At 31.8% G+C, this 25,877-nt stretch overlaps 5 protein-coding genes across 5 annotated transcripts; 2 read left to right on the forward strand and 3 right to left on the reverse strand.

The window, feature by feature from the left end:
- On the reverse strand, positions 1–2,176 carry LOC114183793 (transcription factor bHLH19-like). The gene is made up of 4 exons (XM_028070933.2): positions 2,020–2,176; positions 1,519–1,944; positions 410–760; positions 1–324 (listed from the first exon to the last, which is right to left on the reverse strand). The coding sequence occupies exons 1-4, from the start codon at positions 2,146–2,148 to the stop codon at positions 229–231; spliced, it is 1,002 nt and encodes a 333-aa protein (XP_027926734.1). The 5' UTR covers positions 2,149–2,176; the 3' UTR covers positions 1–228.
- Positions 2,177–10,874: 8,698 nt separating this feature from the next.
- Positions 10,875–12,765, forward strand: LOC114186076 (transcription factor bHLH18-like). The gene is made up of 4 exons (XM_028074090.2): positions 10,875–11,050; positions 11,243–11,674; positions 12,096–12,455; positions 12,541–12,765. Exons 1-4 carry the CDS (start codon positions 11,009–11,011, stop codon positions 12,625–12,627), a joined length of 921 nt encoding a protein of 306 aa, XP_027929891.1. The 5' UTR covers positions 10,875–11,008; the 3' UTR covers positions 12,628–12,765.
- Positions 12,766–12,829: 64 nt separating this feature from the next.
- BRIZ2 (zinc finger (C3HC4-type RING finger) family protein) lies at positions 12,830–16,101 on the reverse strand. The gene is made up of 12 exons (XM_028074089.2): positions 15,837–16,101; positions 15,648–15,763; positions 15,460–15,568; positions 15,241–15,355; positions 14,993–15,090; positions 14,732–14,838; positions 14,373–14,619; positions 14,220–14,273; positions 13,980–14,123; positions 13,680–13,744; positions 13,306–13,360; positions 12,830–13,203 (listed from the first exon to the last, which is right to left on the reverse strand). Exons 1-12 carry the CDS (start codon positions 16,014–16,016, stop codon positions 13,048–13,050), a joined length of 1,446 nt encoding a protein of 481 aa, XP_027929890.1. The 5' UTR covers positions 16,017–16,101; the 3' UTR covers positions 12,830–13,047.
- A 1,147-nt stretch (positions 16,102–17,248) lies between these two features.
- On the reverse strand, positions 17,249–21,186 carry LOC114183154 (3-isopropylmalate dehydrogenase 2, chloroplastic-like). Its single transcript, XM_028070064.2, has 11 exons — positions 20,879–21,186; positions 20,672–20,801; positions 20,479–20,590; positions 20,125–20,200; positions 19,908–19,996; positions 19,134–19,220; positions 18,399–18,515; positions 18,160–18,267; positions 17,963–18,016; positions 17,729–17,881; positions 17,249–17,570 (listed from the first exon to the last, which is right to left on the reverse strand). The coding sequence occupies exons 1-11, from the start codon at positions 21,090–21,092 to the stop codon at positions 17,490–17,492; spliced, it is 1,221 nt and encodes a 406-aa protein (XP_027925865.1). The 5' UTR covers positions 21,093–21,186; the 3' UTR covers positions 17,249–17,489.
- Positions 21,187–23,241: 2,055 nt separating this feature from the next.
- LOC114184102 (ACT domain-containing protein ACR11-like) lies at positions 23,242–25,877 on the forward strand. The gene is made up of 10 exons (XM_028071344.2): positions 23,242–23,508; positions 23,759–23,819; positions 23,965–24,090; positions 24,175–24,269; positions 24,809–24,893; positions 24,989–25,048; positions 25,206–25,261; positions 25,340–25,445; positions 25,521–25,589; positions 25,657–25,877. Exons 1-10 carry the CDS (start codon positions 23,366–23,368, stop codon positions 25,717–25,719), a joined length of 864 nt encoding a protein of 287 aa, XP_027927145.1. The 5' UTR covers positions 23,242–23,365; the 3' UTR covers positions 25,720–25,877.

Consider the following 25,877-nt stretch of genomic DNA (forward strand, 5'->3'; position numbering starts at 1 on the left):
TTGGTTAATTAAATCATTTAATGGATCTACCACTCAAATACAATTATTAAAAGAAAAGAAGCACATGTGTTTATCAGAAACACTTTCCAGTGAAGCTTTCGTTTTTTTGTTATAAACAAGAACACGAAATGGAATCTCTGAAATTTAAAATTTCAAAGTTGATACAAGATCGAACCATGGAAAATAAAAAGACCAAGTGAGTAATTCCCAAACAAACTGTTTGATACACTAGTACGGATCGCCATGGATGTTCATGTGATTCATCAGCACTTTCCTCAGATTTTTCACTACATCTTTCACTGTCATCTTGTATGCGTCACCCATCTGCAACCATGAACGCAAACACTGATCACGCAGTAGAATAGTTATTCAAAGATTTACTTGAACGTGAACTGTTCGATGAAAGTACCTGAGCGATAATGGTAATGCCAAGAGTTGAATTCCCAAAGGGCAACACGCTGGTGGCGGTGACACAGAGATGAAGATTTTCAAGGTGGTCCAATAATTTGAGTTCAACCCCTTCTTCCTTCTCGCAATGAATCTCAATCAGCACCTCATTCTCCATCACTCTCGCTTCGATATCAGGGAGCATTCTACACCAATCCTTCGAATCTGTTTCACTCGAGTCACACACATCACTCTTCTTCTGGATCATCACCGATTCTTTCCCTCTCTTGTTTCTCTCTTCAAGCTCCGTCACACGTTCTTTAAGTTCTTTCACGTAATTAATCGCTTCGCCCAGAATCGAACTCTTGTCCGTCTGTGAAATATCATGTTGCTTAGATAGTTATGCACTGAAAGAAAAGTTTTCAAATGAAAAAGATGACATTTTGCTGTGTAAATCAGGGTCTTTTAGTGGCCAAAAACCAATGGGCAAGTTGGTTTTTCATAAAAATTTAACCTGAAATCGTCTCCGATCATCTCAACCAAACACATTCTAAAATGAAGGTTTGTTCGATACAGAGTGCATTGATGCGCTGTGTTCCAGGTATCTACCATGTGTCACAATGTGATGCTCTCATTACTACTGTACTTTTTAAGATTATAATACAATACAAAAAAAAAAAAACTTGTTTTTGTCTCGAAAATGTGAAGACCGGTCTTCATGCTACAGGCTACAGCACAGCACGGAGATCGTCGACGCTAGTGAAGATCAAGATTAAGTTTTAATAAAAAAACGATATATCAAGTACGGAACGAATAATGGTGTCTCTGAAAACCTAATCCAGGAAGAAAAAAAGAATTATAAAGGGAGTATAGGAATATACTCTGATCTGTACATAGGATTCCAGTATTCTTTGATTACCGAGACGCGAAAGTTGACAAATTTTCTCCATTGAGTACCAAGTTGAAATATAAATTAAAAAAGTTGAACAGGCACTGATATGATAGATAGATACCCAGAGAGAGGAGTAATAATAATATAATATATATATTTAAAAATGGAAAGAAAAAGTTAGAACAGTGCATAGAGTAAATTGGGAGAGAAATGTGGGGTTAGAGAAAGAGACAAGGTACCTTCTTGAGACCAGGGATGGTGGCTGAAAGTGCGATGAACCTTTCTGTGAGTTCCTGTCTCCTTTTTCTTTCGGCCATGATGTGGTCCACGGAACCGTTTCTTCCCCTCTTTTGGGTTGTGGACTTGGGTTTTGGTTGTTCTGAGTTGAGATTTTGGCGGCGTTTTTTGCCGGAGAGAGGGGAAGAAGACGGTGGTTGAGGGGTGGTAGCAGGTATAATGGTAGAGCTATCGAAAGACAAAATATATGTTCTGGGAGAAGAAGAAGACCTTTTGGAAGGTGCCATTGTTGTGGAGTTGTGGTGATGAGTTTCACTTTCAGAACAAAAACTTGGTTCACCAAGAATCTCTCTCAGGAACTCCTCCTCTTCTGTGTGGCACTCTTCTAACATCAGATCCTCGTGCCTATCATCATCATCGTCCATTTCCTACGACAAAACAATCATTTCAAACATGTTACGACAACGATAACATAACATGGTACCTTGTGTTTCTGATGTTACCATTTGATGAGACCAATTCTGCCATGCTTGCTCCATCGGAGAGTAAAGTGCGTTCTCTGATGATTTTCCGCAAGAGTTGAGTCCAGGTGCCTCAGTGACTTTCAAACTAATACCCCATTTAAATAACATTCATTACTTTTCAGCTTCTATATACTACACACACCTATGCTCAATTAATGCTATGCATTTAATATTTAATAATCGTAAGTTCTTAAGTTCATGATTTTACAATATTTTTTGTCAAAAAAACGTTTCACTAAAGTGATGTAGATAGTGGACGGTGGGGTGTGAAAAGAAAGGCCTGGGATTGGATCGGAGGAGTGAACGCAATAAATAATATAATTTATGGGTGTTGCGCTTCCCCTTGACACGTATAAATACATTGAACTTCACTATTAAAAAAACTTCTGACAATTTTGTTTTAAAATTTATTTTTAGAAAATATTTATAAATTTTATTATAAAAAATCAATTACGGAAAATTACTAATAGTTTTTTTATAAAATATTTTGTATAAAACATTTTTCGTAACAAATTTTGTAAAAAATATTTTTAAATTTTATAATTTTGTAAAAAATAATTACTCACGAAAAATTATTTGTCAATTAAAATTCATAGAAAAAACGGTAGAGAAAAGTTTTTTTTTTGTAAATCTTTTAATAAATTTACAAAAAAAATCTCCTATAATATAAAATTTTTTAGTAATATATGCATATTTAATTTAATTTTTATAATTTGTTTGTAAAGCGAGATTACTCTATATTTTATAAGAATAGTTTGTAAAATGAGGTTATCGTATCAAAATGTATTTTAATTATATTTTTAGCTGGTATAAGGTTTTTACTATTTAAAATTATATATATAAGGATATGTTCACTTTTTGAATTGCATTATCTGCTTTTCATATTGATTAGAGCCCTAATTATTTCCTCGGTTTTGGTGAAATCTGTTTTTTTCTTAATTATTCCATTAATCAAGCATGTGGAACAACTAAAAAGTGAGAAATCCATAACAACCACACATACACCATATTTAATATATCAAAATATGGCATTAATAAAATATTTGTAAATAGTATATTAAGCTTTCTTGAACCGTGACTTTCTATACGAGGTAAGATGGGTGATTGTATTAGAATTATATATTTTTCTGTATTTGTATTACTATTAGAATTATAGTACATATATTATAACTTATATTTACTAAAATTATATAAACAGCATACAATCATTTAACTTTAAAGAGGTTAATTGCAATTTGAAGCTATTTTTAAGATAACTTAAACAATTCCAAAACATTAAAAATTGATAAACTCTGCCATTATGATTCCCCAAAAAAATTCAATCTTATATCATAAGTTATTCATATTAAGAGTGAAATTTACAAACATAGTTACAATAGTCTGTTTAAGCAATTATTTTTAGTTCTATACTTAAATATAGTTTTTTAATAACATCTACTTATAGTTCTAAAAATATAATAAAGTGAATATAGAGAAAGTTAGAAATCTTACGTGGTTCGATTCATAAGTGTAATAAATTTATAAATTTTAGTGAGATAAAGGGTGGAACAATAGTTGAATTGGAGGTACAGAAAGTAAAAATGAATCGACGTGGATACCAAAGTATTGTTGAGAGGGCGTGACATAGCCCAACCAGAAAGAGGAATAGATTGGTTAATGAGAATAGAAAACGATGTTTTTGTTGGGCCAAGAAATCATCTAACAACACATGTGAGGCTAAAGCTTCCCGCACCATATCAGAACGCAGTCATAGTCTTCAAGTGACGAGATGATCATGGGGTCGCCAGAGTTATGGAAGGATAGTGCTCTCGTGTTGAATTTCGCTCAAACAAAAATAAATATTCTTCTGATTCCAAGTCTGTCAATATGTCCACTTTTAAGTATGAAGTTTTTTTACGGTTTTTTTTCTTAAAAGATGTATCGGATGATGATGTTGAAAGAGAAAGTGGTATTTAAACCAATCTTGACTCCTAAACAATGTGAGACTATTGGATATATTAGAACAAATACCTAATCGACTGTTATCCATTTTGAAGCTTGAAACTTTGTCATGTTTTGTCCTTAAAAGAGTTAATAACTTTTGTCATCGCTAGAGTCAATAATTACATTCGAGGCATTGTCCATTATGGAGCCTAAAACTTTGTCATGTTTTGTCTTTAAAAGAGGTCTTAGGGAGTTTAAGGAGTATTTAACCTGCTCGCCTCAATTCTTAAGCGATGTGAGACTATTGGATATACCAGAACAAACTCTCAATCGGAAGCTAGGAGAGTTTTCGTCCCCATAGATGACGTCGGTGTTCTGAGTCAAGTGAAACAAATGACATGTTGTAAATATAAATGAAGTTGCTCAATCAAGAGGAACTCACCCAACTAATGTAATATTAAGATGATGAATGATGTTATACAACAATTGATGTGTCTATTTTTTAAAGTTTTATACATATAAATGGTGGATTAATGAGCTGATTCACTTATAAATGTTTTGTTTTTATAATTTATTTTATATTTTGATTGTATTACAACAAAAGTGAATTGACTCGATCAACGTTGTTTATAGTAGTGGAACCAAAGTGTTTATCTAGTTATTCAAATATTATTATAAAAATTGTAGTTAAAAATTAAAGCATTAACATATATAACTTAACAGACAAATAAATTAAATATCTAAACTATTCAAATATTATTGATCAATTCCAATACTTAAAAAGATCAAATAATAAACCTACATAATTAGAAGTAGTGAAAACTTTTAATAAAAAATTGTAAAAATACCAATAAAGTATTGTTGTTAGTGAATTTAGGATCAATCCACCTTCAACTCGACTCAAATTTGTTTAATCCATTGGTTAAGTCAATCAAACTCATTTCAACCAACATTCCAAAAAATTGAAAATTTTTCAATCCAACCCACCTCATGATAAATCAAGTTGACTCAGTTTAAATCCAATTTTAATATCTCTATTTCAAATAATTAATAAATTAGTGTAATATAAAAAAAAATTTGGTATAACATTTGTATATAACTAAATAAAAAATTTATCAAATGCATGTTGTGTACTGTTTGATTCCTCATTTTATGGTACAGTTTTCTGCTCTGTTGTGTTCTCATCAGAAGCTACAACCACAACGACCACTCATTTATCCATTCATGTGTCCTACTCTTCACTTCACCAACAACCACCCATAAGCACAATTTCTTTACACATCTTTCATATATTTTACACACACAATCTATGTTCAATGTATTTATGTTTCTCTTCTAAAACCTTATTCTATTTTTTCTTTTGAATATCACACTATAATACAACTTTGAATATTGCTATTTTATTTTAAAATTGTATTTATATTTATTATTTTGATCTTAATATAGTATTTATTTTTAAAAGATAGTTATCAATATATGTTTGTAAGTAAAAATTGTCAAAAGATATTGCCATTGAAAAAATTTATCAAATTTTTTTACACTTTCTCATATAAGATCAACATATAGTTTACTGTTTTTTATGTGTACATATTGTTGACGTACTTTCCCTATATATTGACTGAGTTTATTTTTATTTTTTATTTTTTTGGCTAAGATTTGTTTGAGACCGAAGTTCTATAATAGTTTATCAATATGTGATATTGTATTATTCGCTTAAGGTACGACAATCGTAGTCAAAATTTAAGAAACAAAAAAAAACATATAATAAATTATAAACTTATTGGAAAATTTATGAGATTAAGATGGTGATGGAGGAATTGTAATTGGCATAATCTAAGAAATTATACAAGGGAATTAATTGGGAAAAAAACGAATCTCTCAATTTCTCCTTTTAAAACCTCTTCTTTAAACTTCATGTCTCCAACTCATATCCTCAATTATTCTAATTTAATTTTTTTTAGTGAAAAATATTTTTAAAATAATACTTCATTTACTTGAAAAAAAACTTGAATAATATTTTATATTTGGCCATTTAGAAGAATATTAGAAAACAGGGATGAGAATTAGATAGGAAAACAAATTCATTTTTACTTATGTTAGAGCACTACAAAAAAATTACATATTAGTTACAGAAAATTTCGTAGCTATTTCGTAGCTAATCCCTCGCTAATCAGTTTTGCTACAGATTAACTACAAAATTGCTAGAGAATATTTCGTAGCTAAATCCAGGTAGCTAATTAGAGAGAGATATATTTCATCGCTATTCTGTAGCAAATTCTCTCGCTAATCCGTAGCTAATCTCTCGCAACTTTGTTCTAATCCGTAGCTAATTTTTCGCAACTTTGTTTTCGTTAATCCGTAGCTAATTTTTCGCAACTTTGTTCTTGTTAATCCGTAGCTAATCTCTCGCAACTTTGTTCTCGCCCGTAGCTAATTCTTCGCAACTTTGTTCTCGCTAATCCGTAGCTAATCTCTCGCAACTTTGTTCTCGCTAATCTGTAGCTAATCTCTCGCAACTTTGTTCTCACTAAACCGTAGCTAATCTCTCGCAACTTTGTTCTCGCTAATTCGTAGCTAATCTCTCGCAACTTTATTCTTACTAATCCGTAGCTAATTCCTCACAATTTTGTTTTCGCTAGTCTAATTTATCACAATTATATACACCTATCTATATTCATATTCTTATTTTATTAAAGAATAAGTTATTTTGTTATTTTATGAGTAATTAATTAAAAATAATACAATAATGTTATCTAAAATGTATATAATTTTAAAAATTGTATATATGTTATTTTAAAAGTAGTTATTTAATTTCAATAGTGATAAGATATTCAATAATTTATTTAATTAAATAAATTAATACGTTATTTTTTATTTATTAAAAAGTTGTCTAAAAAGAGTTGTCAAGTAATATATATAAGTTTTAATCATCTATTTTTAGTTTAATAAATTTTAAGTGGGTCACACTGTCATGTTACCAACGAGTTCCTTAAATATTTAATCATACCATTTAAATATTTCCATAATGATGACAATTAATTACGAATTTACAGGATAACAAGTCCAAAATCAATCCATTATCATTTATGAATAATGATTAAAAACGTGATCTTACATTCCATTAACAAATAATAAAAAAATAGCAAGAATAATGTAATAAATGAATAAAGCATTAGAAAAACCAGATTCAACAGTGCTTGTATTTTTGGCTGAGAGGCATGCGTGCATTGCAGCAACAAAAGCAGTTTCAATACTATGAAACTCTGGCTGTCAAGTAAACAATGCAAAAGTTCAAATCTGAAGCAGCCAACATGAGCAGGACATAAAGTAAAAATTATTAGCATGAAAATACACATTAAAAAGAAGTATACATGCAAATTAATTAATACCAAGCATCCATTTCTATATATAATGATAAAAAAAATTCAATGACATATTAATTTGCTCTACCAAATTGAATGATACCTGAATCACAGTAAGGACTTGACATAACATTTCTGCTATCATTTTCTCAAACGAAGATTAAAAAGATGAGCACGATATATAATTAGAAGTCATAACTTTCTAACCAATAAGAGTTCAATATTCTAATTCATTATCAGTCACAAATCATGTTAGTTAACCAGCAAGATGAACTGAAATGACTCTTTCGTTGAAGATAAGCTCAAATATCCCAATTATAAAAAGACTTCATCGTTGATAGTTAAGTTGAGTTGAGAGAATTCATTAATGAAAAAACATGTAACAATTCATAAACTAAACATGTGAGCTTAGTGCACAAAAACGCCTTACCAGAATATGCACATCCCTTCATAAATATGTAAAAGATCAGAGCTATATACAAATAGAAGAACAAAAGATAATTGATGAGCACCTTTTGCCTAGATATTGGATAACCAGGTTGATAATTGATGAGCACCTATCCATTTTATTCCCTTCCACCAACCCCATGATTTGTGAAGCTTTGCAACCTCCAACTAAATATTTTTTAAAATTGTAAAGCTAAAACACTAATGAGCCACCTAAAATGTCATTAAAGAAATAATGATTAAACAGAATTGTGGTGCTAAATTATTTGCATCTGATGCTAAACTTACAAACCAAAGCCAGGATAGTGATATTCATCCCATCAATCATCAAATAAATTAAAGTTACAAAAATACAAGTTTACATCCTATAACAACAAAGTAAACCTTTTAAGAGAAGAAGAAAAGCATGAAGAAGTTCTGTTGAGGAGCTATTTCTGTTTAGGGTTAGTTTTGGTAATAATGAAATGAAAGTAAAGCACTACAACATGCAAACATTAAAGAAGAAATAGGGAAAAAGCAAACGGAGAAATCAACATGACGAAAGAAACTAATGTAATGGAAACTGACCTAAGGATGAGGATTGGTTTGAAATCGCGGAAATTGGGAAAAGGAAGAAAAAGAAAACAGATAGAAATTGGAGTGTGAAGCCTTCGTGCGCTGCCAAGTTGGGGAAATACCGGTGGACGAGGAATCGATGGTTACGTTGGGGCGGCACCTCCTCCGCACAGCAGCGGCGTGTGGTGTGGAGGCTTCTCAATGGTGAACGACTGTGACAGGAAGAGAAGAAAACCAACGCCGACGAATGTAGCATTTCAAAAGCAACACAACGTGAGAGGTTAAGATTCCAAAAGCACAATAAAGGATGGAGAATGAAAGAGACTATTAAATTTAGAGCAAAGCTTAACAATGGAGAAAGAGGAAACCGTTGATAAAGAGGAAGACTAGAAGAAGACTGAATAGTAACGAAATAAATGTTGAGATCGTGTACAAAGACGAAAGGAAACATATTTTTTCCCTCGCAAAGTGTTTAATGATCCAGCATAATTTTTTTTCTAGGATTTTTTAGTGAACTAATTAATATATTTTTCCTAAATAGCCAAATCTAAATAAAAAAATAGCAAAATTTTAATAATTTTATAAAATTATTTTTCTTAAACTTATAATTCTTTTATTAAAATTAATGTTTATATATATTATTGCTTATTTTTAATTAAAACCTTTGTTATATTGCTGTATATTTATTGATATTTTATATTTCAATATATACAATTATATTTTAAAATAATAATTTTAAATATTTAAATTAAAATTAATTTTAGAATATTTAAATTAACAATAATTTTAGAATATTTAAATTAACAATAATTTTAACATGTTTAAATTTTAAAAAGTTGATGTTTAAATTAAAAATTATTAAAAATAATAATTATTTCTTTTAAATTTATAATATTTCAGTGTTTAAAAGATAGTTACAAAGGTAACTAATAATATTTTACTTTACTGATTAAAAAATAAAAATAAAATTCCTAAATTGCCAAATTTAAATAAAAAATATATTATAATTTATTTATTGATATTGATATTTTATATTTTAATATATACAATTATATTTAAAAATAATAATTTAAATATTTAAATTAATAGTAATTTTAAAATATTTAAATTTTAAAAAAATATATATTTAAATTAAAAATTGTTTTTATTTTTGAATTTAATATAATTTTAATTGAGAAGGAATAGCTCAAATATATATTATGGTAAATTTGTAGCTATTTTGCTACGAACAAGTTACAAATTTTTTTCTTCGTTATTTTCTCGCAAATTAGCTAGGTATTAGTTACAAATATATGTTATGATAAATTTGTAGCTATTTTGCTATGAATTAGCTACAATTTTATTCCTTCGTTATTTTCTCGCAAATTAGTAAAAAATTAACTACAAATATATGTTTTGGTAAATCTGTAGCTAATTTGCTACGAATCAGCTATAATTTTATTTTTTCGCTATTTCCTCGCAAATTAGTGAGGAATTAGCTATAAAAAATTTTCCTAGTTAATTTCTCTAGCAAAATACAAAATTTCTTGTAGTGGAGTTGCACAGTAAAATAACTGGTGATGGAATTATTCAGAAAGATAATAAAAAAGAGAATTTTCGTGTAAAAATGAGTTTCGTACAATTTCGCAGTGTGATTTTATCGGAATTGTAAGTGAAACCAATTCAAAGAAGAGAAGCCACCCTCAATCATGGGATGGGTCCTGGGAACTGTCATTGTCTGCACCCATTTCAATCTTTGTCATTTAACCAAAGGACTAATATATAAATACATTTTTTTTAATATTTTTCTCTTTAATAAATCATATAAAAAATACTACAAATTACGTATCACAGTTTTAAGAACCAGGTGAACCAAATTTTAAAAATGTAAAAAAACTTGATTGCAATTTTTTTTCTCTTTAAAGAAGAGAATGTTAAGGGTTGCAATCGAAACAGCTGTTACAAGACAGGGCCACACTCCACAAACTTATGTTGAAATCGGCAGTGACTTTATTCCTGACAACCAAATACGATAGATTTCTTACTATTCATTAACGACGACAACAACAACATCACGCGTTGCCTCAATCATTTCAGTTTCAACATGTTTTAAGATACACCAAACTTTTTTTTTTTTCTAATTATGTTGTTCATGCAGTAATCTCATGAGGGATATAAGGTTTATTGTAACTAATTCATTAATCAGACACTACTCATATAGTTGCGTGCATGTTGTTCTTCTTGTAACCTTGATAACTATGTATAATGTACACATCTTTCTTTCAATATAAGTTCAAGTTTTAAGAACTGTTTATCGTAAGTTACACACCACAGAGTCATCATCCCTCAAAAACCTAACATAATGCAGACAGAAGAAAAAAAAAGCCTCTATCTAGTAGATACAGTAAATATCTGTCTTGTCTTGTCTTGTCATATAAATAAACAATACGATTTACTGATTAGACAAAAGAGAAGGGAGAGATCGTAAATTCAATTTTTTCTGTTAATAAAAATTATCGAGTAACGTGTCATAAATGATAGAAGGAGTAATTTCTTTTCTCATACATTATTTTGCTTCTTTCATGGATGCACTTGGTTATTATTTATTGATGAGGAGAGCCCCTTTTTTCCTCATGCATCTTCTTCTTGGACCAGAAAAGTCACACGTATAGGTCCCCATCACCTTCTTCCGTATCCAAATAATGGAGGAAAACCAGTGGGGGAAGTGCTCTTCTTCCCATATGGTAATAACTAATTGCAATATAGTAATTGCATGATATGACATATACACATGTAAATATATATATATATATATATATATATATATATATATATATATATATATATGCACAAATCAATGGTATTAATGCATATATATAAGTCGTAGTGTAACTTGATCAATTATTGTTTCTGAAAATTGTTGGATCGATTCGTAGGAAATGGAGGATGAGGTGTTGAATGAATGTTTGTGCCAGACGAACCCCATTGATGAAGAGTTTTTAAGAGATATTCTGCAGCAGCCGCAAGAGGGTCCAGATCTTAATACTTTTGGTGGTGCTGATAAGTTGATGATGAAGAACACCAATTCATCCATGATGAATCTTTGTGGTGAAAATAAGAACAAGCCAACCACATCTCCGACCACCTATGTTCTGTCTTTTGACAAATCCGCTGATCCTCATCCTCTGTCTGCTTGGAAAGATGTCTCCCACAACTTGCCTTTGTCCTCAGCAAGGACCAACCAGGGAACCAAGAAAACTCGAAGCGCTTCTGAATCAATGGATCACATCATGTCAGAGAGAAAGAGGAGACAGGAACTCACCAGAAAATTCATAGCACTTGCTTCCACTATCCCTGGCTTGAAGAAGGTACCTTTATCTTTCATAAACGAATACTCATATTATTAATTGGCAGAAAAACTAAGAATTATTATGCAGAAATTATTTGATCTTTATAGAACTTATAGCCATCATATTGATAATAATTAAAGAAGTAATAATACGACAATCTATATACTTTAAGTATTAAACAGTTTTGCAAAGAAATAGTGGTGAAGGATTATTGGTGAGGAAAAGGCAAGAATAGTAACCTGTTCGTGTAGTCGTGTCACAAGACAACAATGTCTGGTGTGAAACCATGGACACAGAAGAGTGGCTAGTGGATCACAGTAACCACTTCAAACGAAGAACTATTCACCTGATCAACCTAAACAACTTTAAAAGTTAAGAGCAAGTTACTGAGTAAAGATGGTGTAGAAAACTTGCTAAAAACTGCTAAAAATGTGTGTAGATGGACAAGGCACATGTACTAAGAGAAGCAATAAATTACGTGAAGCAACTGCAAGAACGTGTGGAAGTGCTAGAAGAAGATATCCAGAAGAACGGTGCAGAATCAGCGATCACCATAACAAGATCTCATCTCTGCATTGATGACACAAAGAGTGATGAATGGTATGGGTCCAATGAAGCAGTTCCTGCTGAAGTTGAAGCCAGAGTCCTAGGGAAGCAAGTGTTGATCAAAATTCACTGTGGAAAACAAAAGGGTATTCTGCTCAAAATATTGTCTCAGCTTGAGCGTCTTCATCTCTTCATATCCACTAGCAATGTCTTGCCACTTGGAAGTACCATTGACATCACCATCATTGCTCAGGTAATTAATTAATACCAACATATTTGTAATTAGTTTGTTGTTCAAATTTGTGTATTTTGATTTCTGCAACATATTTGTATTGCAGATGGGTGATGAATACAAGATGGTAGTGAAGGATCTAGTGAAAGAACTGAGACAAGTGGCTATGATGAAGTCATGTGCGTCACAGTGACGAGTCCACTCATTTTAGTTTAAGGACTTCAGAATCACAACTTATGAAGCCGTTTTACTTTAATTCAATGGCTTCTTTTGTTTTATGTTGAGCCAATAAAATTTTATTTATGTTTGGTCCTGTTAACTATTAATTATATATCTCACGCCTGCTTTATTATGGTATGTTAGTCTTGGAAGATCCAAGATCACCAATATGAGGATACACGTTTAATCTGTAATTTATAACTAATAAAAAGTAAAGGTGGAAATCTCAATATTTACAAGTCTAAACAGATACATACACGTTTTCCATACAGGAAAAAAAACGGAGTGAAAACATGTTAACCGAGGATCGACGCACAACTGTAATTTCTATAATTTTGTGAAAATATAAACAAGAAATGGGTCACTCGGAACAATGAAATAACTCATTCTCCTGTTATGCATGCGTGTACTCTCCTTCCTGCTGAGAAGCACTAATTGAGGATGATTCCTTTGATTTTTGAAATACAGTCCCTTCTTTAATCTCATCATCTGAAACGGGTAACTCTTCTACCATCTTCCCCCCCTCAAGACAAACCATGAGATCTCCAAGCTACACAGATTACAATTGTATCAAACTCTAGTTCCATCAGTTTTTAATGCACACTAGAATTCAGTAAGAAAAAAGAGAAATTAGGAAAACGGTATCTCTCACCTGCTTTTCCAGATCCGCTACTCTATCCTCCATCATTCTGGTACTTTTTCTCTCCCTGAATAAAGGTACTTCACACGTCAGTTTACAAACCGTTGGACCAAATTTGCAATTACTCGAGTTCAAGAATTAGAAATCCATAGCAATTGCAACTTCTTGAGTTAAGGAAATGGAAATCCATATCAATTGCTACTACTTAGTACAACAAATGAAAGTCCATGGAATTACAAAACTGAGAATACGAACATCACTTAAAATGACAAACGCACATTAAAGCAGCAACTGCAGACCTTTGATTTAATCGGATACAAGACACCTTCATACCATACTCAATAGAAAACACCATCATGAATGAGAAATAATGAATAAAAGTATACCTCTCTTCAACCTCAAGTATCTTTGCTTTCCAAATGTCCTCATTTTTCACAAGATTCTCATTAAGCTGCAGATACACAGACAATATGAACATTTGTAAATATGTATATATATGAAACATTATATCCTGAAAAAAGGGCAGCACTTGACATTCAGTGAAAGACAAGAATAATTTTTTTCAATTAAAAAAACACCACTGTAAAATGGTTTTGGATGTCAATATATTAGTATGCTACACACACATATAACTAATGCTGCGAATTCTGCAAAAATAGAATTTCTAAGATTGGATTACAACTTACATCATCCAGAAATTTCTTCTCTTTCTTACATCTGTCAATCTTGGACTGAATCTTCTGTTGTTTAAGATTGATAGCCTTCTGAACAGCTTTGGAAATTTTTCTTTCAGATTCTTCTTTTACTTCTTGTAATAAGGATTCAAAATACTACATTTAATTTAGTTTAAGACGGAAAAAGATTAATCCATACAAGTTTAGAGATATTAGCAGATTCACAGCAAATGACAAATAGAGTCTACTTACAATTTTTTGGTTTTCAAGTTGTGTAGCAAGCAATTCATTGTACTCATTGACAATCTGTAAAAGAAAAGATATTTATTTAATGTATGAAAAATTAAAACTCCTTGTAAAAGAACATAAATCTAAAAAATTAATAAATTAGTCTTAAAACATTACAGCTTCGACTTTACTATTAAGTATAGCCTCACTCATGGCATTGTCTTCACAGCTGCAACTTCCGCATCCATTGTCAGCGTGTGCACAGTGAGCGTTCAGCTCAACCAATTTCCCATCAGTTTTGGACTGAATAAGTCTGTGAACATAGTTGTCTCCGACATAATCCCACACACGTTTGGTTTCCACTTCTAGGGAATAGCAATGCTGCGTCTCTTTCCAGTGTATTATAGCATGCCCTCCCTTGTATCTGAAACAAGATTTTCCTAGGAGTTTCAGAAGATATTGTTGTAATCAAATACAAATTAAAAAGAAAGAAATATCATAAAATAAGGACTGGTCGAGAAAACTGTCAGTCTCACCTTCCGCAGCCAACATACCCACATATAACGCATATCCACAGGTTCTCAGTGGTTTGACAGACAAAACAAAACGATTTTTCAGCTTGCTGCTGGCAATAGCGGCATACCTGAAATAAAAAGTGGGAGACCAGTAAACACGCAACTAACTAATCGGCTGATAAAAAAATTAACAGTTAAGAAATTATTACTATAAATTATAAAGCATACAATTCATTTTGAATTGTTCGATCTTGCATATAAAGACTGAATGAAACCACTTACAGGACAAGAAGAATCTGCCCATTTTGAAATACAAGAACAATGGAAAGAATGGTTGCATATGGTTGTAAGAATTCCACTGGTGTCCTGATCCAATCGCTCTGCAAGAAATCATAAATAATTAGAACACTTAGTCCATGCATCATTGGTGACGAGCAATATATAAATGAAAGGGAAGGGAAAGACTAAAAAAGATAAAATTGAATAGCAGTAGACAAGGCAAGGCAAGGAAAAAGGGATGTAATATGTACCAAGACAAACAGGACAAGTTGGCTGTTCAGTTGAACTGGCATTTGAGGGCTGCGCATGTTCAATGGAACCAGTGTACTGCACGTCTAACGTAAAAAGAACTCGGCAAAACTCAACCTACGATTAATTAATAAATAGCAAGGGAAATTCAATTCAGTCATAAAACGAGCAAAAAGTTGAAAAAAATGGATAATAATTAAAATAAGAAACAAGGAAGGAACCTCGAGAGAGGAGAATCGGCGGCCATTGTAGTGCTTGTAGAAGCTGTCGGTGGAGTCTTGGTGGTCAAAGCGAATCAAGACACTGTACTGATCCTCCATACCGTCCATCCTGAAAAAAGAAACAAAGAAAACGTGAACATGAGGTTATTCCTGTGATGTGATCGCGAGCATAGCATGTAGTTGCATACCTAACAATGCGCATCTCTAGCATGTGCTGAATGAAGGAACCACAGAACTGACAGAAATCCGCATATGTCATGTGATTGGGGACGCCGACAACGCAAACAAGAGGTTTGCGTCCAACCTAACAGGAAATTGAAATTGATTGGTCGATTGAAGATGTGATGATACGGAATAGAAGACGAATAAAAGGATACCGGAAGAGTGGCAGGAACGTCGTCGGGGAAGAGATGCATGAGGCCGCGTGTCTCTTCGATTGTAGGGTTTCCAGAAGAGAAATTGAAGAGAGAAGTGGAGAATGAAGACGAAGAGGATTGGGTGGGATCCTCGTCGGAGGAGGGTGCTGCAATCGCTGTGCTTGAAGTTGAACTCCACATCGCTTTACAACACCAGCACCGTGGCACACCCACCTACACATAATACTCACTTTCAAGCTAAACTTACCTTTCTATTTTAACCTAAACTTCTCAATTTCTTCTCTAATTCCAAATCTTCCTTGTTAATATTGTAACGTTTCCATTACTTTACTTTACTCATCTATAGAAAATAAAATAAATCTGTTTTCGTAAATTTAAGAATTAATAATATAATGCTAAAATTTTTGTCTGAGCAAAGCAGGGATTAAGATTGTCTAAAGGAATTTGGATGATTTCTTCAAACCAAGTTTCAAGGATATTTTTACAATCTATGATAATGAATTATTTATATTAACATTTTAATTCTATTTTTAATTTTTAAATTAAATGATTAATACATTTTATATATTATTAAAATAGAACTATTAAGTGGGTGTTCATTTGATAAAGGTGACAAAATATATTTTTCTTTTGTATCCATCGATGATATTTTTTAATTCATTAAAATAGATAATTATTTTAAGAAAATATAAAGAATAATAAAACGTGTTGGAGAGTGGACTTCATAATAAAAAAAATGTACTCTCTTGAATAATTTTTATTTTTTTAGTTATATAAAAGAATCGCGTCACTGTAATTTTATGAAAGATAGACTAAAACTTACTTTTATGATCTAAATTTAAATATTATTTTTAAACTATAATGTATTTTATAAGTTATTTTGAAGATTATATTTTTTTTTTAAATTATTCTTCAGACACTTGAATCTGTGAGGTTGTGACTATTAAAATTCGAAATAAGTAATTCCATTTTATTAGTTTAAAATCAATGAAAATTATCTGAAAAGAATTTTTTTCTATAATTAAATTAATATAATTATTTAAATACTTCATTACATATATTTAGCACCTCAGAGTACGTTAATTATTAACTTTTATTCCTTTATCTACGGAGTAATTAATAAACAGGACAACATATGTGAGTGACATCAAGATCTTAAAAATTTTAAATTTATAAACTCTATCTATAATTTTAATAAGCAATTGCAATCAAAATATCGTAAAAGTATTTTAAAATAGTATATTTTAAAAGTATTTAAAAATATTACAGTTTAAATTTATACAATGAATACAATAAAGATTTGTTAAAAAAAAAAGGCAAAAGATGTCCCAGTTTCAAAAGCTTTATATCACCATACACTGGAAGCAAACCAATGCTTCAAACGTTGTAAGTAGTAGAAATAGCTTTCCAAATTAGAGAATGGATGAAATTTAAATCTGCATTAAATTAAGCAGTACAATGCCGGGAACAAGAAAACAACCATGACACTTTCGAAGTACAATCATTCATAGGCTGGTTGGAAACCGAAACACATGCATAATGCAGAAGGAAGCCTCAACTCTCCCAACTAGGGAGATTTTTCCACCTTTGGTAGTGATCTCCAAGATACATCAGATGCCAAGATTCTACGCCAATTTCGTCTAAATTCAAGAATCACACTGTAGCACCAGAAGGAACATTGGATTCCACTGACTTCATTATCTCTTCACCTAGCTCTTTGCACCCTACCAGTTTCTGCATCAACACATGATCCAAACATCAACCTAATTTAGCAAGATGTTTCTCTATCCTCCAATGCTAATTAATCAAATGCAAAAATTATCTGATGTGTGATTAAAACGGGACCGATGTTTTTTCAACATCCATGTTATTTTAATGAAAGGGATGCTTACTGTTCCAGGAGAATATATGTCCCCAGTTCGCAGTCCCTTGTTTAAAGTGTCCAGCACTGCATTTTCTATTCTTTGAGCTGCCTTTCCTTCATCTAGGCCATATTTCAAAAGCATAGCAGCACTAAGAACAGTAGCAAATGGATTTGCCTTGTCCTGTATACAAATAATTATGCTGTTGTTAGTCATGTCATCTTAAGCAAATGAAAAAAAAAAATGTAACTACAAGAAACCAACCTGTCCAGCAATATCAGGTGCTGAACCATGTATGGGTTCAAAAAGTCCAGGACCCTGATCCAATAAATATCCAATAGTCAAAAGGAAATCGATAATGTTACTTGCGTCATAACATGGCACGAAGCATTGCTAGATAAACTTGAGAAACATGCTCGAGATCCAAATTACAATTGATTATGGATTTTTTTTTTTCGTACCGAAGCCCCAAGGCTAGCAGAAGGAAGCATCCCAATGCTTCCAGTGATCATTGAAGCCTCATCGGATAATATATCGCCAAAAATATTGTTTGTCACAATGGTGTCAAACTGCAAAAACACAGGGTTAGATATTGCAGCACTCGCATTTTATCATCAAACAATTTTTCGTTTGAGTAGAAATTTTAATAGCCATAAATAAAGTGAAAGACGAAATACAGTAATTTATTCCATAAGCAAACCTGTTTTGGATTGCGAATTAGTTGCATTGCGGCATTATCAACATACATGTGAGAGAGTTCAACATCAGGATATTCTTGTGCTATTGCCGACACTCTCCTCCTCCATAATATTGAAGCCTGGAAAATCCAAATATAGTTAGTATGCAGGAACTGGACCTAAATCTGTCACTATTATCTTCTTGTTCATTTCCCCAAGATACAAAAAATGCACAAATTTATATCTTTCTGTGAATGTGTAAATCTATATATAACATTAGATGCATCTGCAAAAAACCTCCATAGTTTCCATTGTTCAATTCTTGATTTCCTTGTTCAGGTTTCTCGGGACACAGTTAAACCTATCACTGCATATCTCAACCTAATCAACAACAATATTTCTGAGGTATAAGCAAGAAATATACAGATACAACCGTGCTTCTAAACTATTCACAAACATAGATCAACAGAAATTTGCATCTATTTGAAAAAATATAAAAAATACTAACAGAAAGAGTGTAGCCATGTTTTAAACCCAAGTTGTCTCAAAAGTTATCTGTAACACCTAATCTAAACTGAATCTTAAACAAGATAAAACAACTAAGAGAATTTTCTTTGCAGCATGTCTGAATATTTCAATTTCAAGTTTAAGCAATTTGAGGCATCTGCCATGAACTCTCTTTTCTGTCTGTATACACATCATAGTAAGGCAAAAGCTTCACAGTAGTAAGTTTCATGGCATAATCCAGTAATACACACCTCTAGTACATTGGCTTTGTCAACAGAGCAAAGTTTCCCATTACGCTTCCGAGCTATCTTAAATGCAGCATGAGCTATGCGATCAATCTGGTACAGAAATTATTGTCGATCACAGAATCAGGATCCAGAGGTAATACGTAAATAGTTAAAGAAACAGATCCGGAAGAAAACTAAAAGTCCCCTCAGGGTCCTCAGTGAAAGAAAAAGGTGAAATCCACATCTGCATGTAAAAGCCCCTTGAGAGGTAAAAGACCCTTATCCCTCCCCAAGACTAGAAATGTGTTAAAGAAAAAGATTTAATTGAATTGACATAACAAAAGAAAAAGATCCCTCCACAAAGATTTTCTTTCAGAGATTCTCTTCTTTCATAATGTGCAAAGCTCAATTCTCAAAGGATACATACAAGACTGAATGAATCCCCTTCTTCTACACTCCTCTATTTTTTTACCCCGTCCCCTAACTAACTAACTAGTATCCTACCTATCTGAGCTAACTTCCCCTTCATCTTCCCTAACTCCTAACGCGATGTTTACATGTTTTAACTATAGATCTTGATGAAACCCAAGCTCCAGCTACTAATATTTTTAGTCAAATTTTGGTTTTCAACTTTCTTGAAATGATTGCACAAGAAACTCCACTAAAATTCTCTTTCGCAGAAATATCCAACAAAGGTCAGTAACCTTTATTAATCTGTTGTAATACATGTATTTTTATAGCTCAAAATCGTAAGCATGCATTATATATCTATAGAATCGTTTTATAATAGTATGATACCTCATGTTGAGCATAAATCTCAGTATTAAAACCACACTCTTCACCATCTTCATTGGTGCCAAAGCCCCTGGGTTTTCCAAAATAGATACCTAAATAACAACAGAGCAAAAAAAAGATTTAGCCCAGCGAATTAGCTCCACATATCCACATTTTAAGAAAATGGGTGAAAAAGTGACTCTCCAAATTTTAAATATTATAGAATCATAACACCACATACCTCCAGTGAGTTCCCTTACAACCATGAGATCGACCCCTTCAGCAACCTCTCTCTTCAAAGTCGAAGCATCTACTAACTACAGAAGAATTAACACAGATTAAAAACCACACTAGAGATGGGTTGAAAACTATTAGTAGACAGCAAGGAAACAAAAAAATAAATAAATAAAATCTCTATTCACGCATTTATCACATCATATAGCATGCCCCAGATGTCCTTCCTTTGTCATCCATTTCAGAACACAAGCAGTTCAATTCCAGAGACAAAAAGCAAATAACTTTGCCCCCTATACTCATCTCAGTTTCACAGTTTCACCATCAAGAATGAGAAAATGATGTATGAAGAAGTTATTACCTGAGGAAATACAGACGCAGGCCTGAGATTTGCAAAGACTTTAAGCTCTTGACGAAGCCCAAGCAAGGCAGTTTCTGGCTTGAGATGTTTGTCGTTGTTATCCCATTTATAACTTCAAGTAAATTCATTTTAATTTCAAAACAATAACAAAAATTTAAAAAAAAAAAAAAAGCTAAAGAAAAAAGTGAAGTACCCTCCAACAGCACCAAGCAGAACAGCATCAGATTGCTTGGCCGAAGAAAGTGTTTCATCGGGTAATGGGACTCCTGTGGCATCCAACGCAGCTCCACCTATAAGCCTCTCTCGGAACTCGTATTTGATCCCTGCTTTCACAACACACCAATTAGTTACCCAATCCAAATTGAAAATGCTGCGATTCCGAAGAGAGATGGCGCCGTACCTTCGAGAGAACCGGCGAGAATAAGAACGTCTTTGGCGACGGAGATGACTTCGGGGCCGATACCGTCGCCGGGAAGGAGAGTGATAGTGTAGGAACGCTGCGATTTGGAAGGAGTGGGCGCGGCAGAACAAATAATAGGCGCTGACCTTCGTGAGAAGAATGAGAAAGAGGGTTTCACTGGTTTGAATTGGAGGAGTTGCAGAGAAGCCGCCATCTTCGTTTTCTTCTCGATGTTCAACAAGCTTGCCTCACTCAACTGAACCTTTGGGACTCTTTTTTTCTTCCCCTTTCTTCTGTTCTTATGAGTGAATTTTGGAATGAAAAAGGAAAAAGGAGTTTGGCTTTTTTTTTTAGTCACTTTAAAAAAATTAATTTTATGGAAAATTTAAAAAGGTTTTTTATTTTTATTTAGTTACATTGATCTTAATGAAATGGTGTGAATATTATTTTCACTTTTCAATTTCTAATTTGTCTATACGTTCACTTATTTTGTTCTTTAAAAAAATATTTGAAAGAATTAAAATTGTAATAAAAAACTTTAATTAAAATATTTAAATTTATCATTTACTAAAAGAGAAACGCCACTGAAAAGAACCTATGAGTTTTTAGAAAGTTAGTGGATCATTTGGCTGGTCCAAATTTAATGGGCTGGGTTGAAAGTTTAAATTCAGCAACCCCTTGTTTAACTTCTCTTACTTAATCCATCAATTTCGTAGATTAGAACGTATTGACTTGTAAGTTCTTATTCTAAAATTAGAATCTAAATAATTTTTTTTTAATATTATGCTCCTTTAAATATGTAAATATATAATAATATTATAATTTAAGTTAATAATATTTATAAATTAAGTATCGATTATTAATTATAATAGAGCACGTAAACGTTTATAGTTATTTCGATCTAATTGATCGGATATATTAATTAATTAATTAAAAATATAAGAAAAATTTACATAATTCAATATGTTTTTAATATATATATATATATATATATTAAATTTTTAAACTTAGAAAAGTTAAAGAAAACATTGACAAAATAACCCAACATAAATAGGTATGTCAAGATTTTTTGGAGTTTGGCCAAAGCATACCATTTTCAAATAATACACTATCTCCCATAAAAGTTGTCAACAAATTGTTTAAAAACATCTATCATATTTTAATAAAAAATAATAAACAAATAAACAAAAATTGTATTTAAAAAAGTAGAACCAATATACATTATAATAAAATTAATAAACTATGATATAAAAATTTTAGTAGGAGAGAAAGATTCAGGACTTATAATATTTGATCCAAGTCAAGAAAGAAATTCCATGTAGTTTGATTTCAAACTTTGGGTACAATAAGAGAGACATAACTATTAACTTAATCTATAATTCATTATAGAAATTTACTTTGACACGAAAAAATTTTTAAAAGTATCACACATCTTCTTTAGGTTTTGCCATAAAAATAAAATAAATAAAAAATTCATACAAAATATTAAAATTTGTATAATTTTTATTTTAATTTCAACTCTACGAAAATAATGTTATTAAATTAGTTATCATATTTTGCGTAACACTTCTGTTGACGTCAATGAAAAAGTCAAATTAACTTTATTTAATGAAATTAAAACTAAATTGAGTATATATATATATATATATATATATATATATGTAAACATCAAAACGAATGATAAAGAACAATTAAATTAAAGTAAATAAAATTTAATATGAAAATTAAAATAGAAAAAAAGACAAGAAATGAAATTAAAAATTTTAAATTTTTAAATCTTTCGTGAATTCATCTGACACTGGATCTTAAGACTCGTGATGGAACATTTGGTACTGAAGATCTCGCACTGGAATAGTTGCAGTAGCAGTTTTTGTTACTTGTCTTCTTCATATATTCTTTTAACTTTCTCTTTTCTCTTTAACTGTTAGATACTTTAGTTTGCCACCACCATTTGCAAGATTTGTTGTGATATTATCAATTGTAAAAACTTGTCATTTTTTTGTTACTTCTATTTGTATACATTTATTGAAATATAAATTATAAATTTTGTTGCTTGAAATAATTTGAATTTATTTATTCATATTCTGTGACTCGCAGAATTTGCAATTGTATTTATATAGTTTTAATTTATCTAAAATTTTTAACATTTTTTTCTGGCATTTCACTCTTTTCTGGTGTAAAGAAAGGTGAAAGAATAATTTAAGTGTGATAATGTTATGAGATTGGATAAGTTTTTAGGTGATATTTGTGGATATACAACATTAAAATTAAAGTGAGGAGGGACCGATTTTATCTGTTCCTGCACATCATGCTACTCTGCTTCACACACATCTTAATTCTCCACCAAACGCGTCGCTGTTTCTGTTCTTGTCCAAATCTATAAAGGCCCAACCAACAACATTATCAGTTGATTTCAGACACATAAAAAGAAACCATTTTTATGCTCTTTCTGATCTCCCATTTCATTTCCTCTCTCTCTTCCTCAAAATGGCTGTAGCCATGGCTGCTTGCAGTCTTGGACTTCACTTGGCTGCTGATAACACCTTCAAAGCTTTTGAAAAAACCACTCTCTTCAAGCCTTCTTCTATTGCTGATGCTACCAAACTCTGTTACATTACTCACAAAACAAGGTATATATATATATATATGCTAACTCTAATCTTCTGTTGCCTGTCTTGTGTATGACGAAATTCCATCTAGCTTCTATTGGGTTCACAGTTTCTGCTGTAATGCTTCACTTCACGTAATAGTATGAGTAGTGAAAGATATTAGTTGATTAATATGTTCAATTTGTGGAGGAATTATAAAAGTGAAGTGAGAGTAAAGTTGGTAGGAGTGCACCCCAATTATTTGTGTTAATTGTATGTATCATTTTGTCAGATTATCATCTTCAGGAATAACAATCATCCCACGAGCATCAACAGTTACTGGTACTGTGGAGGTATATATTTAGCAAAATCAACGAATATGGTTGCTGTCATTCATTTATTGCATGTGAATATATAGGCACTACCTACTTCATTTTTGTGATGGTTGCTGACTCTCATCACTGAAACATTTGAGTTCAACTTTTGTGTGGAGAACAGGATGGGAATCAAGGAGAGACTGATACCATTCCAACTCCGATAGTTATAATCGATCAAGACTCTGATCCAGATGCAACGGTGGTCGAGATAACCTTTGGTGATCGCCTTGGTGCTCTTCTTGACACTGTAATTGAAGCCACTAACTCTCTTTTTACTTCCATTTTTGGATAATATGAGTATTACCAAAACTGACTATAAGTACTGTTGCAGATGAATGCGTTGAAAGACTTGGGGCTGAATGTTGTTAAGGCAAATGTGTTTTTGGATTCTTCTGGCAAGCACAACAAGTTTTCCATAACAAAAGCGTAAGAACCGTATTCTAGAATCAATTATTTGTTTAAAAGGAATAACAGGAAAAAAAAAAGAGGGTAGGCTTCAAATTACTCATGTTGCGTATTCTTATTTCTCAAGTCTGCTATTGCTGCGATTGGTAATAAGGGACATCTTTTGTCAATGGGAATAACATCTTCAAATACTAAGCTGTTGGCTGTAATGTCTAATGTCTAAAGAATGGCCAAAATTTGATGCTATCCTACCATATCTTCTTGTCTGTTGAGGGAGACCGAATCTATCTATCTTTCTGTCTAAAAGTGAAAAGAAAAAAATAGTAGCTTAAGAATTAAAAACTATATATTTAATAATGTTCCACAGAACGGATGAAGAGATTAGCAGAAACACATCATTGAAAAATTTTAACCCTTAACTATTATCACAGTAGAAGTTCTAGATGGCTACTTTAAACTGGGAAAACTTCTAATCACGTCCACTATTTACATTGAAACAGCCTTCAGAATTGGTCTGTGTAACCCTTTGAATGATTGTGTTAATGGAGCTTTGTTTGCAGTGATTCTGGTAGAAAAGTGGAAGATCCAGAGTTATTAGAGGCAATCCGTTTGACAATTTTGAATAAAATGATTCAGTATCACCCGGTATGTCTCTTCAGAAACTCTCATTCTTGTGTTATCTTGAAGCATGCATGGTTTTGGAATTAACAGAGTTAATTTGATTGAAAATGGTGGTGAAGGAATCAAGCGCCCAATTGGCTCTGGGAGCAGCTTTTGGACTTGTGGCTCCACCGGAGCAGGTGATGATAAAACTTACATACCCAACTTTCACTTCTAAAGTGTTAATTTTATGTTCTCAACAATGTTAATTCACATACCATATAAGCTTAGTTTGAATGAATACAACAATACTCTGTAATCAAAATTGGTTATTTGAATTTTATTAAAATGTTTCAGGTTGATGTAGAGATAGCAACCCACATAACCATATCTGATGATGGCCCACACAGAAGGTAATGCTTAGTTCAAACTCAGATTCTTAATATAATAATAACACAATTGTTAATGAATTTGAGCTTTGTTTTCTGCAGTTTGCTGTATGTGGAGACAGCAGATCGACCTGGATTACTGGTTGATCTTGTAAAGATTATTACTGACATTAACATTGCTGTTGAATCTGGAGAATTTGACACTGAGGTATGTAATTAATTAAATTAATCATATGTTAATTAACTTTGCACTCCTAAACATTCAACCTTAATCCAAACTTAGGGGCTGTTGGCTAAGGCAAAGTTTCATGTGAACTACAAGGATAAAGCTCTCATCAAGCCTCTTCAGCAGGTAAACACTTTCTTAAATTTTGCTGAACCAAGAATGGATCGTGATTAAATTATATTGTATATTGTAGGTTCTTGTTAATAGTTTGAGATATTTCTTGAGGCGACCTACGACTGAAGAATCTAGTTTTTGAGTGCCAATTATCACAACTTTCAACAACAACTGCAACACATTCTCTCCGATATAATTGCACCATGCATGTATTCTTCTCCATTTATACTGTTTTTACTGATAAAATTTAAAAAACCTGCGAATCATTGTAAAGTCAACGTTGCCAATTTCTTATTTTAA

This window comes from Vigna unguiculata, chromosome 5 (assembly GCF_037176805.1).
Source record: "Vigna unguiculata cultivar grain cowpea cultivar isolate G323 ecotype 2 chromosome 5, ASM3717680v1, whole genome shotgun sequence".
Classification (NCBI taxonomy): Eukaryota; Viridiplantae; Streptophyta; class Magnoliopsida; order Fabales; family Fabaceae; genus Vigna; species Vigna unguiculata.

What these genes read in the sequence shown, in the direction of transcription:
- LOC114183793 (XM_028070933.2), bottom strand. Translation starts at nt 2,148, where the DNA reads ATGTTATTTAAATGGGGTATTAGTTTGAAAGTCACTGAGGCACCTGGA. An exon ending in AGAATTGGTCTCATCAAATG is followed by an intron (nt 1,945 to 2,019) that starts GTAACATCAGAA and finishes GTTTTGTCGTAG; the next exon opens with GAAATGGACGATGATGATGA. An exon ending in GCATTACCATTATCGCTCAG is followed by an intron (nt 325 to 409) that starts GTACTTTCATCG and finishes TCATGGTTGCAG; the next exon opens with ATGGGTGACGCATACAAGAT.
- LOC114186076 (XM_028074090.2), top strand. Translation starts at nt 11,009, where the DNA reads ATGGAGGAAAACCAGTGGGGGAAGTGCTCTTCTTCCCATATG. An exon ending in AGTGCTCTTCTTCCCATATG is followed by an intron (nt 11,051 to 11,242) that starts GTAATAACTAAT and finishes ATCGATTCGTAG; the next exon opens with GAAATGGAGGATGAGGTGTT. An exon ending in ACATCACCATCATTGCTCAG is followed by an intron (nt 12,456 to 12,540) that starts GTAATTAATTAA and finishes TTTGTATTGCAG; the next exon opens with ATGGGTGATGAATACAAGAT.
- BRIZ2 (XM_028074089.2), bottom strand. Translation starts at nt 16,016, where the DNA reads ATGTGGAGTTCAACTTCAAGCACAGCGATTGCAGCACCCTCCTCCGAC. An exon ending in TTAATAGTAAAGTCGAAGCT is followed by an intron (nt 14,274 to 14,372) that starts GTAATGTTTTAA and finishes TTTCTTTTACAG; the next exon opens with ATTGTCAATGAGTACAATGA. An exon ending in TAGCGGATCTGGAAAAGCAG is followed by an intron (nt 13,204 to 13,305) that starts GTGAGAGATACC and finishes TAATCTGTGTAG; the next exon opens with CTTGGAGATCTCATGGTTTG.
- LOC114183154 (XM_028070064.2), bottom strand. Translation starts at nt 21,092, where the DNA reads ATGGCGGCTTCTCTGCAACTCCTCCAATTCAAACCAGTGAAACCCTCT. An exon ending in TCTCGCCGGTTCTCTCGAAG is followed by an intron (nt 20,802 to 20,878) that starts GTACGGCGCCAT and finishes TTGTGAAAGCAG; the next exon opens with GGATCAAATACGAGTTCCGA. An exon ending in CTGCTTGGTGCTGTTGGAGG is followed by an intron (nt 20,591 to 20,671) that starts GTACTTCACTTT and finishes ATTTACTTGAAG; the next exon opens with TTATAAATGGGATAACAACG.
- LOC114184102 (XM_028071344.2), top strand. Translation starts at nt 23,366, where the DNA reads ATGGCTGTAGCCATGGCTGCTTGCAGTCTTGGACTTCACTTGGCTGCT. An exon ending in TACATTACTCACAAAACAAG is followed by an intron (nt 23,509 to 23,758) that starts GTATATATATAT and finishes TCATTTTGTCAG; the next exon opens with ATTATCATCTTCAGGAATAA. An exon ending in CAGTTACTGGTACTGTGGAG is followed by an intron (nt 23,820 to 23,964) that starts GTATATATTTAG and finishes TGTGGAGAACAG; the next exon opens with GATGGGAATCAAGGAGAGAC.